At 47.3% G+C, this 13,532-nt stretch overlaps 1 protein-coding gene across 3 annotated transcripts in view; it reads left to right on the top strand.

The window, feature by feature from the left end:
* PARN (poly(A)-specific ribonuclease) overlaps positions 1-1,722 on the top strand; it is a 139,191-nt gene extending 137,469 nt beyond the window's left edge. For all 3 annotated transcript variants that reach the window (XM_011358390.2, XM_023529642.1, XM_023529643.1), the window contains one exon: positions 975-1,722. In XM_011358390.2, the coding sequence (XP_011356692.1) occupies positions 975-1,027 (53 nt within the window). In that variant the 3' untranslated portion in view covers positions 1,028-1,722. The remainder of the gene's footprint in view (positions 1-974) is intronic.
* The last annotated feature ends 11,810 nt before the right edge of the window (positions 1,723-13,532 follow it).

The following is a 13,532-nucleotide window of genomic DNA, read 5'->3' as shown; positions in this document are numbered from 1 at the left end:
TCCCTTTAGGCATTCCTGTCATTGACAGTAGCTGCTCTCAGCCGAGCGATCTCCTACTTTGTGGGATGCCAAACCCCATCTCTTTTTAAGAGCTACTCCCCATTTTCAAAGACCTCCTCCCTTTTGAAATCTTGGAGTGTTAGCAGCTGGGGTTGGCTCGGCCAGTTTTCACTGCCAGCCCTTCAGTGTATGGCTTGACTCTTGCAGGACACCAGAGGTGCAGGAGCCCTGGTCTGTCATACTTTCTATTATGAACACACCCTTTCCTTACTTAGTTCCCACTCACTCCGCTCTGGACATCGGTGCTCCAGGCGCTAATCCAGTTACTGCTCCTGCTGTAACGAATGGAGAAGAAGGGCTTCTAACTTTGGGGTAAAGCTGTTTGTAATGGAAGAGGCACCCCTTCAGTACAGGAAAACCTTAGCCAGTGTTGCTGAGATCAGAAAAGGCTGCTGCAAGCTGCTTTTGCCCCTTTTTGGGTCTCTGAACCCTCCATCCTATAGCCAGGAGACCCTGGAATTTCTCATAAACCACAGAACACAGAAATCGAGCTTCTGGGACTGTGGCGGAGATCTCAGTGCTGTAGAAGGACCCAAATCCCATCTCAGCCACTCACCTAGCCTTTCTGAACCTGTTCTTGCATTTGTAAATGGGGATATTGATAACAGCAGCTTTTCTGAAGAGCAAATGAACTAAGTGCCCAGCATGGTGGCTAGCGAAGAATAGTGTGTGTGTGCTCACGGGGAGACGTAAGCATCTCATCATGTTAGGTCCCATAAAATAAACAGGCAGCCAAGCGGGAGGGAGACACCTCAGTAAGCCTACCTGTGATGTGTCTATGGCATCACCTCTGTTTGCAGAGCACTGCTCTCCACAGACTTTCCCATTGTGTCTGTGTAGCCGCGCGCCGCCCCCCTCCCAAGCTGGTTGTTCTGTTCTCCCCTTGTTCATCTTGTTTTGTCCTTTCCCGCCAGGAAGCATCTCGGACAGCTCTGCCAAGCTCTTTGAAGTTCCTGACACGTGGTAACAAAGACCTGAGCGAAACAAATCGTGGGTGCTGTAGCTGAGAAAGAGCCAGCCGGCACGTTGGGAAGCCATACTGTGTCTAATAAGTGTGGTGTGGGAGGGTTTTGAAACCAGGTGTGTCTCTTGAAAAAAAAAACCCCAGCTTTTATTTTTTGTGGCTGTGTTTTTTTTTCCCCCCTCTCTTTTTAATGTAAACTGTCTGCTCACACTCAGCACAATTCTGGGCTGTTGTGAACGTGTACATTATTAATCAGTTATTCGTTGCTCATGGGAAACCTTCCCTGTCATGAATTTAGTGTGTTCAGGAATCCACCTGATGGGGAATGTCAGCTGTGAAATATGCAGAAAGAGCTGATGTTCCTGGGTTCTGCAATCATGAATTTGGGCTTGAACTCCAACTTCCTGCTGCAAGAGGTTCTCAACACCGACTTGTACTCAGATTCGGGGGCACTCATAGCACGTGGTCACCTTGTCCCAGTGGAGACATCAGTTTGTGTCCGTCTGCTTCCTACCTTCGATGCCTGAAAATATGGAGCTCTCAAGCTTATTTTTCCAGTAGGAAAATCTCTACCCACATCAACCCATAAAGGAGCTTAACATATGCCTTGGCCTTGGGGCATATTTATTTAGAGTTATTTTTCCTAAGATGTGAGTTTCTCATGGCAGGACAAGTAAAAAAGTCAATTTCTGTTTTTATATTTAGTTCTGTGTTCACTTGTCAGTGTCTTAGCTTGGTTGTCTCCTCTGTTTAAGTGACTGGCTGGGTGTAAGGTGGCATGTGCGTGCGTGCGCGTGCGTGCGTGTGTGTATGTGAAATCATGACAAATCTACGTGTACCAGCCCTTTCTTTGTTGAAGCAGATCACAAGCAGAATTCCATGGGTCTACTTCAGTAGAGCTGCTTCATATAGATCATTGTTAGATATTTAACATTTTTGTATCATGGAAATGAAAATGAAAAATGTATTTCCAAAAGATGAAAATTAAAGACATTTTCATAGAATTCTGGTTTTTTCCTTTCTCTCTCTTTTTTTTAATAAGTAAATGATGTATTTGATTTCTACATAGGTGTCGTTTCTCTCTAAAGATCTCTGGTAAGTCATCAAGCCTGGTGTTTATGGATTTTTTTTTCACTTGTAACCCCTGTTCCTGCCAGTGAGTCGGGCGCCTGGTGCTAGAGTTAAGCCCTCTGGTACATGGCTATGCGGGAGGGTCTGCATCTTTTCCACATGGGAGGAACCTGAGCTCTCACAGCTGGGCTCAGAATCCCTGGCGTTATGAGAATTCAGATTTGTAAGACACTCCCACCCCCACACTACTCCCCATTAAGAGCCTCTTAACATCTCCCCTTCCACTTCCTCTCCCTTCCCCAGGAGTTACAAACCCAAACCCAGCTGGAAGGAGCTCCCAGCCCTTCTAAAGCTGTTGCTCACTGCTCACAGCTCAGAGGGTAAAGGCTAAGGGAGGGTAAAGATGAAGGAAAGGAAGACATGGAAGGAGGGGCTTAAAGGGTGCTGCTGTACTTCCGCCACGTCATTGAAACTCACGGGGACAAACACTTGTGCCTGACACTTCTTTTTAACTAGTGAACAAGAGGGAAAACCTACCGAAGACTGTGATTGGCGTACTTATGAAAAGTACACACGAGGGCACCATCAGCACGCAGATGAATGGTGGTCTGACAGCCCCCGGTCTTCCATGGGAGAGAGCAGGCTTCTTTCCCTAAGGTAATGAGATTCTTCATTGTCCCCTGAAACCCTAAGCTTCCTGCTCAAAAAACTTTGCGAACACACAGGTTGCACCCATGCCACTCCTGGTCCAGAGAGGGGCTTGGGAAGGAGTGCTTTCTAGAAAGGGCCTGTGCTCCAGAGTGTGTGTTCCAGCTCCAGCTCTGTGTTCCTGAACACATTATTTACCCTCTCTGAGCCTCAATATCCTCAGTCATAAAATCAGGATAGTAAACCTATCTTACGTGATGAATGCAAGGATATGTGAAATATGTGAAATTATGTAAAATGTCCAGCATATACAGCATATAAATTGTAGTTCTATTTGAAGATTACGCTTTCTATCTGAAACCCTTACTGTATCTGTTTCTGGTAGCTAGAGCTGACATAGGTATGGTCACGTGGAATTTGGCTTAGAATTAAATACCCAGCAGAGCCCTCACACACGCCCCGGCCCCTATTTTCCCAACTGTCTCAAGTGACTTAAACAAGTGAACTAGGTTGGCCCTTTGCCCCTTCCGTACATACACAGCAGGCTTTCTTGATGTCTCTTCTGGCCATAAAACCCTGGGACAGTTCTTTGGCCTTGATACTGAGGCCCAGGGGCGTGTTGTGCTGGTACTGTGGTTCCGGGATTTCTGGAACCCTGCAGCCAGATCTGGGGTCAGGCGTGGGGTGGAGCCCTCCGCGTTTCCCTGCGACAGGTTTGTAGTTCTTTGATGTTGGAGCTGGGGCGGAGACTGAGGGCTGCAGCCCGTCCATTTTTATAGCTTTGTATTTGTCTATTTCTCCCCCAACATTTTCTTATGAAAAATTTCAGACATACACAGAATTGTTCAGTGAGCACCCATTTACATACCACCTAGATTGTGCAGTTACCATTTTGTTATATTTGTGTTATTATGTAACCATTCAGCCATCCTTCTATCCATCCATCACATCGATTCATCTTAGTTTTTGGTGCATTTCTAAGTTGAAAACATCAGTACACTCCCTGCCCCAGATACTTCAGCATGCTTGCCATTAGTCAGAGTCTAGTGTTTGTTTATATTTGGGGGTCAGTGGGGATAAAACTTATAGTGGAACATTTTATTAGTTCTGATGAATGCAACCTGAACATTGTCAACCTTAAAAATTAAACAGCAAGGGTTATCAAGCAGCACATGTGCTTATTCGGGAATAGCAGAGGAGTTACAATTTAGCATGAGCAAATTACTGCGCACCATAGGCAAGCCCGGAGGACAAAGCTGAAGAGCGTTCTTTTGTAGGAAGGTCTGATCATACTCTCACCGACGTAAGAGAGTTCCAGTAGCTCCAGTCCTTTGTCATATAGCTGGCTTGTGAATTTTTAGTCCCAGTCCATGGCTGGCTTGTTTCTTTTCTTTTTTCCAGCTTTACTGAGATGCAGCTAACATATAACATCATGTAAGTTTAAAGTGCACAGTGCGATGACTTGATACACCCATACCTTGCCAAAGGATCACCACCGTAGCACAGCCAACCCCACCGTCACAACGCCATCTTTCTGTGGTGAGAACATTCATGATGTACTCTCCCAGCGACTTATTTTCTTAACAGTATCTTTTCCTGGGCAGAAGTTTTTAATTTTAAAGAAGTCTGTTTTCAACTTTTTCCTTATTCTTTCTAAGAACCCCCAAGTTGTAAAACTACTCTTTCATGTTTCTTCAAGAAGCTTTATAGTTAGTTGTAGCATTTATGTTTAAGTCTGGGGTCCATCTTGAATTAATATTTTTTGTGTATGGTGTGAGACAGGGGTTGAGGTCCCTTCATTCCCGGAGGGTATCCAGTTACGCCAGCACCATTTGTGGAGAACTTTCCTGTTGGATTGCTTTGGTGCCTGGTGCAAAAATCTGTTGACCTAATAGCAAGTGTGGGTCTTGAGTGTGTGTGTTTTTAAAATGTGCAGCTATTGCTGTTCAGCCGCACAGGGAGGGTTTCATCATTTCTGCATGTGCGGTTCCCACCTGGACGATTTTGCGTCTCTTCACGCAGAGAGGAAAACGCTGTGACCCTCGGTTACTGCTGAGGCCAGGCCATTCTCTCCGATCTGGGAAACCAGTGAGTGTTAAAAATAGTGCAATTTTTTTTTTTTTTAATCTCATTACTTAAGCTTCATGACTTCAATTGAAATTGTTTTTCCCCCAAATGATTCATGGAGTAAATCTTTGCATCCGATTTTGTCGAGGAGGGGAAATAGAAAACCTGAAGGGCCAGTTCATGTTTCTCTGGTTTCACCAAGTCGTCTGGTTCCTCAGTCCAGTTTGTCCTCAGCCACTTGCCTGTTTCTGTCTCGGCCTCCTGCTTTGTATAGACATGCGGTGAACCTGAACTTGAGAAAGTTCTTGGTGTGGCTGGGCCTGGTGAAAACATCACTGGCTAAGAGGGTCTTTTAAAATTGAAATGCTTTAGATAAGATAATCGCATCAGAAAGGATAACAAAAAAGAGCCCTTTGATTGAGGAGGGGTGGAGGACTTAATGTTTCATAAGAAAACAAATCGAACCCCCATGCCTACTTTTTTTAAAAGAAAGCTTGAAGCCAAGGAACTTTGTCTGAGTGTGTACGTTGTGGACTCATGTGGATTCATGCCTGGCTTGTGCAACTTGTCCATGGAAACGTCTTGCCATATTTCTGAGACCAGCCAGAGGACTGGTTTCCAGCCTTCTGACACTTGTTTCCTCTAGCACAGAGACAGGTGGAGAATGGCACTGCTCAATCCGGTAGCCCTGACGGAATCTAACACGGTGGAATCTTAGTCTGAAGGTGGTTCTCTACCATGTTCCAGTTGGTGATGAGGAGTGTAAAATTCTTTCCACATCTGCCCTCTGGGCACTGTGGTCCAGCTGGCCCAGCCTCATATTTTCAGCCCAGAATCTGGGGACTCAGAGCCCTTCGTTTTACTCAAGAAGGACTGATCTTACCCAGTAGGTAATCCTCCATTTGCTGGTCGGGGTAAAAATGAAGTAGTATCTCAGAAAGCTGTGCCTACAAGTTACATTGACAAGTAGCTGTGACTCAGAAGCTTAGGCTTTTGCCCACTTGCGGAGGCTGTGTCTAAGTGGCGGTGGGGGGGCTCCTTTGGGTGTTCTGTTGTTGTTGTAATCCCCCATCATTCGCTGTTGTCCAGTCGACTTCAACTTCCGCCTGGCGTGTGTGAATTGGGAAGCATGGGGCATCCTGATGGGTATATGATAGGAGCACCCACCTTACAGCGCCTTAGAGCCCTCATCGTCTCCCTTTTCCACTCACTCACTCCCACGTAGACTCTTGGAAGTGTTTCCATGAATCACTGGGATTGGGGAAACCACACGTTGGAGGCAGTGCGTCGGGCGTAGCGTTGGGGCCTGCTGGCTGCCCAGGTCTGAGCCTAGTTCCTTGCTGTGAGAGTTCGAGGAGCTGGCTCGGTTCCAGTTTCCTCAGCTGTCAGACAGGACCACCGCCACCCTTCTCATGGGGTCACTGAGCGGCTCACTGAGTGATGACAGAAAGCTCCCAGGGAGTGGGCGCTCGTGGAGCTCTTTCCCGGCCCCCTGCCACTTCCCTAGTTCACTTACATGCTGGGAGGAAGCAGGAGTCTCTTTGAAAACATGCAACCCTGCTCTCTGGAACTTTCCATTTTAAGGTCAACACCCTGCTCCAGTATTGAATCCTTGCTTTTTGAAAGTAGATTTTCTTCTCCATTCCACTGTGTTTCTTCTATAACAATAACAGGAAAGGTGTATTGGAATGCACTCTATTCTAAGCACTTAACGATTTTTTGAACTATAGGTACTCTTTTCCCCACTTGGAGATAAAACTGAGGCCAGGGTGGATTTAGTCACCTGCCCTGGAGGTCATGGTCAGTGGCAGAGCTGGAATTTAAGCCTCAGGATAACTGACTACAACAGCATGTGCCTAACCAAGACTCGATACTGCCATATGTCCATATGGAGAGAGATGTGCTGAGGGACTCGGGGTGGCAGGAATCCCTGTGTCCCCACGTCTCATCTGCACTGTCCTGATCGTCAGCAGTCAGTGCACTGGGTTGGGACCATATTTCCTCTCTTTGCGTTCTCGCCCGTCCACGGCCCTAGGGATAGTTAAACACAGACCTGCAGGCCCCAGGCCAATGTCAGTCTTCGTCCCCATCTTAGACTATGTCTTAAAGGACGGCTTCCCAGAAGAGTGGTCACGGCACCAGAGAGCAGGACTCTTCAAAGGCTCTCGATCTGTATGGCCAAACTGCTTTCCAGTTCACGCTCTCCTGCCGGAGAACTGCAAATCCTTAGTAGCAGCATCCAAAACACCTGCCTCGGGAGCCAGCTAATCATTTCACTCTTAGAGGAGGCTGCAAGGACCAGAGCGGGGGGAAGACACGCCCAGGCCTTTGACACTCCTTGTTCCCAGCAGAAGCAGTAGCAGCATCACCTAAGAACTTGTTAGAAATGGAAATTCTTGGGCCTCACCCTGGTCCTACTGAGTCAGAAGCTCCAGGGGTGGGGCCAGCAGCCTGGAAACCAGCCATGCCCGCTCAGGTCTGGGAGCTGCTAGTCTTGGGAAAGCTGCCTCAACTGCAAGGGAAATGCACGCACTTGTTTACAAACCAAAGCCGGGGTGACTGGGAGCAAATCCAAGGGCAAGGTCACATCCACCTCTAGTTCACGTTGGGAGTCAGCACCTCTTAGCTTGTTCATATCTAATTTTGTTTGGATAATTGAGACCATGTGGAAAATGTCACTCTTTCATGTTAAGGGTCTAGCTCCTGTAGACACATGTTATTCAGACTTTGAGGTTTATTATGTGCCAGGCACATTATTATTTTTCCCTTTGTTCCCTTGGGAGGGGAAAGGAAAGCTTAGAGCAGTTTAGAAACATCCTAAGTTCACAGAGCTAGTAAGTGGCAGACCTGAAATTTGAACTCAGTCTATCTGCCAGAGACTGAGCTTCGAAGGCCATGCCGCCTGAGAGAAGGAGTTGAGATACTCACATAAGTGGGACTCTTTCTGGAATAACTAGACTTGTTATTGTTCTGGAATCTTCTGAAGCTCTGTCTTAAGTGCTTCGAGAAAGTGGCTTTCCTCTGCTCCTTCTAACTTCGTACTCTGATGAACCAAAGGCAATCTTGGGCACAGCTACCTCTTACCTGGTTGACAGGTTAGTGAGATGATGTCTTATTTTCCTCTGCTCATTTCAGTTCGACTCACAGGGATTGCTTTTAGTTTCAACTCCAGGCCTCCCCTGGTGGGTAAATGTCTCATTTGTGTGTCACTTGCCCATGACAGTTTATAAGATGAGTTCTCGAATCCTGTCTTAAATGATAGGTGGGGGCCAGAGGCACTCGGAGAGGACACTGAGTGTGGGCACTGGTGGTTTTTCTCCTTTACCATCTCACTCAGGGCTGAGCCTGCAGTTTGTGATGCACACTGGCTCTCTGGCTACCCCTGGGGCTTTGCAGCTCAGCTTCCGGGGACGACAGCGGGGCGTGCCAGAGGCCAGAGCTGAAGGCAGGCCAGGCTCACTGCCACCCCGAAGGAATCCCCTGGAGAACCTTGGAGGGGCCTGCAGACACAGCAGAACAGAAGGGGCTCCAAATGTTCCCTTTTGAGGCCGGGGAAGGGAAGCCAAGTGAAATGAGAAGAGGTGTCTGAAAGCCCGGAGGAAACCAGTGGGCCCTTCCAGAAGTTCTATTTGTGGTAAGGAACCTTGGCGTGGGGCAGCCAGCTCTCCTGCAAAAATAGACTGATGTGCTGAGAAACAGCTCGGTTCTGGAAGCAAATGTCCCACCGCAGAGGGAGAGTTTGAGCTGAGACTTTAAAAGGCTCTGCCCCTCGCTTCTGCTTCCCTCTGGACCCCAGCACCAGAGAGAGAGATAAAGAAAGCTAAACATTCTAAAATGGACTCGAGTCTAACCATGACTTTACGGTCATAAATGGGGCCAGTAGAAATGGCAAAAGAAGGTTTCAAATAGATCCTGGAAACAAAATGAGCCTACAATTCATCCCTGTGTCTGCCAGGACCAGCTTTCCTTTACTGTGTTCATTCTCTCCTTTGCCTCCAAATGGGTGAGGTAACTAGGAAAATAGGGTACGACGTGCAACAAGAGGGAATGTGGCTACACAGAAAATTTAGACCTGGACAGTGATCAAATAGGACCCCGAAGAAAGGTGGGCTGGAGACCCTCCTTTAAAACAGTAGGCCGACAGCCCAATGCGGAGTTAAGATGCGCCTGTAAAAGAAGGAAATGAGAGCGACTCCTGAGGTCTGTCCTAACTCCGGAGGCGTGCCACTGCCACCTGCATTCAGGGCACTCATTTGGCCACAAACTTCTACTCTGAAGAGCGCTGCCTGCCCAGATCTCTGCATCAGTAACAGAGCAGCAGCAGCTCGCTATAGATGTTGACCAGCTTCCTGACACCATGGTGGAGCCAAGCCTGAAGGTTCCCTGGATGGTGCCTTGTAACTCTGCCCCTGGACTCCTGGCCATGCTAAGATTGCTGTGACCAGACACAAATGGGCAGGGTCATCAATAGGAAGTTGTGCTCCTTGGAAAGGGGTGCTTTATTTTATGGCCCAAGCAGTTTGGGGTAAAAACCATAAATGAATTCTCTTCAGCTAGCACTGGGGTACATTGAGCAAATCAGATCTGCTTGTCCCTTCTGCCCCCAGAAGATGGGCGGGGTCTGCACTTCTCTCCCTTTTCCTCTTTGCAGCCAAGAGCTGTCAACATCCAGCTGTGGCTTTGCGCTCAGCTGCCACTCAGCCTTTTGGAGTTGAAAGGTCAGATGTCATCTGAGATTGACAGCCTGGCTTATCAGCAGCTCTTCGGTCTTCAGAGGGCTGGAGGGTAGCTGTCAGAGGGCTTAGGAAAGGACGAGGTGGGAATTCAATAAAGTCCACCCTTGGTCGGGTACTTCTGGAGGGAGAATAGCAGATTCTGTTCCAGAAACTTTGTAGCTGGTGGTTAAGATCCCAGTGCAAACAGAAGCAGGTAGGAGAATGAGGGGCAATTGTCAGGTAGACAGAAAGTGGGGCAGAGGGTGGTGAAGGGGAAGGAGCCCCATACCAGATTTCAGAGAGTGGCAGCATGTTGACACACCCATCTGGATTTGGTAGGGCACTTGGTTTTGTAAGCAAATGCAGGAAAACCTTTATCCACATATTTGCAATGTTGGACTGAAGTGGAAATGGGTTATTTTCTGGAAGCACCCCATTTCTTTGAGCCTAACTTCTCCAGTCATGTAATTCCGGTAGGGCCTACCTTTCACAGTACCTCACCCTCGTAGCCACATGACCCAGGCCCAGCCAATCAGAGTGCCCCCTCTCTATGGGATGAGCCAATCACTTCCTGGGCAGGGGGCATGGCAGGGAAGATTCGCAGTGCTGGAAGAACCTGTTCTGGGGTTGCTGGCAGCCTGCTTCCCGTGCACATTGAGAACCCACTTGCAACAGAAGAGAAGGAAAACTCAGTCTGCGAGCATGTGGGTGGCAGCATTTAGGGCCTGGATTGATTGTGCCAACACTAGATCCATTCCTTCCTTTCGAGTGAGGTAAATCAGTAAACCATCTCCTGTTGCTTATTGTAGTTTGAGTTCCATTCCTGCCACTTGCCACCACAAAAGCCCTGACTATTATAGAGGATATTTGGATACAGAAAAGGCCCTGCAGTTTGTGAAAAGACAGGCTAATACAGAGTAAGTGTAGACTAGTACGAAAAGTAAACCAAATGTTTAGGTTAAGTCTTTTCTGACCCTTGAGAAGCACTCGTCATCCTACTACTCACTGATAGGCTGGTAACGAATCCTTCTCCACTCATCCGGGTGGGTTCTTTAATGAGTTTAATGTTCAGACTGAAGGCACTGCTGTGTGTCAGAGGAGTGAAAGAAAGAAGTCCTTACACACGAAAAGGCTGCACAGACATTCAGTGGACGAGCACCGTTCTGCCACCAGGGGAAGTCCAGTTTCTCTGCCAGGTCCTGGGATTTGAAATGGAGTTCCCTGGTTAGGGGATGACCCATTTCAGCCAGAGCCTTCCGTTCAACTCTAGTGGGGGTCTGACTAGGATCTTCTCTAGAAGGAGGTGGCCTTGTGCCTTGGACCATTTTTCTGTCCCTGCTCCAAGAGGACATTACTAAACACTGCCCATAGCCTGGGGCAGCCTGCCTTCAAACACACCATCTGTCATCCAGACCTTTCGCTCTTTCAGCCTGTCCTTCCCTATCACTTATTCTGAAATTGGGAACGTTTCCCAAGTCAACAGTTGCCCAGTCCACAGTGTTCTTCGCTCAGTGTTCCCACAGGAAGGACAGGGAACATGATGAATAAAACAGCAATCTTTGCTCCCTGCCCTGGTAAAGGGACTGTTTTGCCAGCCTACTATCACATACCACTCTTGTCTCCTGTCTGACTTCACATGGTGAAGATTGTCTAGAAGACGGAGCAGGAACTCAGATGATTCCCCCCCCCCCCCCCCCCGCCAGATCTCTCTTATTTTTAACAAAACAAATTGCAAGTCAAGCCCATCCTCAACCACTTACTTGTTTTTGACCTTGGATAAATTCTATGTATCTACAAACTTCAGTTTTCTGCTCTATACAGCAGGGATAATAATACTGCAGTGTTTAAGGCTGGATTCAGCCGTGAGTGACAGAGCTCTGAATGGTGACTTAAAGCACTCATATAAAGAACTCCCAAGGCAGGCAGTCAGGCTGGTAAAATGAATATGTGAAATCATCACAGACCCAGGCTTCTTCAGTCTTCCTATGTTAGCTTCCATTCCAAAGGTCACCTCATGGTCCAAGGTGGCTGCTGGAGCTCCAGCCATTATGTTCTAGACTTCAAAGAAGAGAAAATACATCATTCTGACATACCTTTTTAGGAGTCTTCTCAGAAGCCCACCACAAAACTTCTACTTGTATTTCATTGGCAAGATTTTAGTCACATGGCCATGTCTAGCTGCAAGGGAGCCTGGGAAAGGTACTTGTGGTAGATAATCTCTAATCTCTTCCTTCTGTTATTCATTCCCTTGTGTAATTCCCTCTCCTTGAGTGTGGGCTGGACCTAATAACTTTCTTCTAACCAATGGAATATAGCAAAAGTGATAGGATGTCACTTCTGAGATTAAGTTAAAGAGATGGTGGCTTCTTTCTTGGGCACCACCATCTCTGAGGAAAGTCAGCTGCCATGTTGTGAGCCACCCTATGGAGGGGCCCACATGGCAAGGAATTGATGTCTCTGGCCAACAGCTAGTGAGGACCCGAGGCCCTCAGTCCAACAGCCTCATGAACTTGGAAGAATGTCCTCCCCCAGTAAAACCTTCAGATGACTGCAGCTCTGGTGAACATTTTGACTGCAGTTTCTTGAGAGATGTGATCCAGAAGGCCCACAAAACTGATCCACAGAAACTGTGAGGTAATAACATTTGTCGTTTTCAGCTGCTAAGTTTTGAGTTTATTTGTTACACAGCAATAAGTAATATAGCAATTTTCCAGGCAGACACATTCCCAGAGTTCCATTAGTAAGAAGGAAGGGTGGGGTGGATATTGGGAGGCAACCAATAGTCGCTACCACCTACCTGCACCTGCCTCTCAGGGCTGTTGTGAAGATGAAACAAGGTAAGGCTATTAAGTGCCCACCTACAGTCTGCCAGCACCCAGAAAGTGCCAAAGGAGAGGTGGTTAGTGAAGGGCCACCATCTAGAGTCTACTTCCCAGGCTTCTCACCAAGTCCTTCTAGGAAACACAGCTGTGCTGTGTCTAACACGTGATTTTCCTCATCTTCCTTCTTCCCTTTTATAGTTCAAGACCCTCTCCCCACAAATCCAACCAGTAAAGTGAAACGCCTGCAAAACCAAAGATCCCCAGGCCAGCTGGTAGGCTCACAGAGTGGTAAGATTTAGCAGGAAAGGGGCTTAGAGCCCCTCTAATCCAGTCCTCCCTTTACGATGTGAACCAGACACTTGCTCAAGGTTATCCAGCCTCAAGGGAGAGGTGGGAGCTGGACCTCCTCTGGAGAGACACCCTGGCGCTCTGCTCTACCTCTCTCCCACACTGCTAGTGCTGAAGCCAGGATCTGGAGCATTTATAGAGTTCCTTATTTAAACAATTGCATTCGTTCAACCCAATTTTCTCTCCCTGAGAGAAGTCGAGGTCAGGTTTATGGGACACGAGGTGCTTTTTGAGTGAATGAGCATCATATTTCCTTCTGGTTTTCTTTTAGGCTTTTGGACACCTTTTCTTTTGTCTGTCTAAAGAGAACCGAAGTCCTTGGAGTCCCCCAAGAGCCTGTCCCTTGTGGGTGTAACTGGGAGAAAAACCTAGAGAGCGTTCCCCTGGGTCCCACGGTAATGTAATGCGTGCACCTAACCAAGGCAAGAATTGAGTACTCCCCTTCTTGTATCATCACCCTTTCCCCAGGATGTAGGGATTTTGTCACCCTGGAAGAATGTGGACTCCCGAATCATTTCACATATAATGAAATCTCACTTTTTTAGAATGAGTGAGACCAGGGCATTTCAGTGAAAACAGATGTTCTAGGGAGAGAAAAAAAAAATTAGCGATAAGTCCTAAGACTTATTTTTCCCCTTTAATCTCCTTCAACAATGAGGGACGATACAAGGTGCCAGTGTTCTTGCTCCTTGTTTTTATTAGCAAACTAGGATATATGAGAACTTAATAAAATATTCACAGAAGGCTCAACTGCATCATTAAAAATCTTCTTTACCAGTCCTTTGAATTTCATAAAAGCAGCGATTTATTTAAAATTAGTGAGAATAAGAGGAAATA

The sequence above is a fragment of the Pteropus vampyrus genome, unplaced genomic scaffold (assembly GCF_000151845.1).
Source record: "Pteropus vampyrus isolate Shadow unplaced genomic scaffold, Pvam_2.0 Scaffold40, whole genome shotgun sequence".
In the NCBI taxonomy this organism is placed as follows: domain Eukaryota; kingdom Metazoa; phylum Chordata; class Mammalia; order Chiroptera; family Pteropodidae; genus Pteropus; species Pteropus vampyrus.
This window is presented reverse-complemented; position numbering and strand designations above follow the sequence as displayed.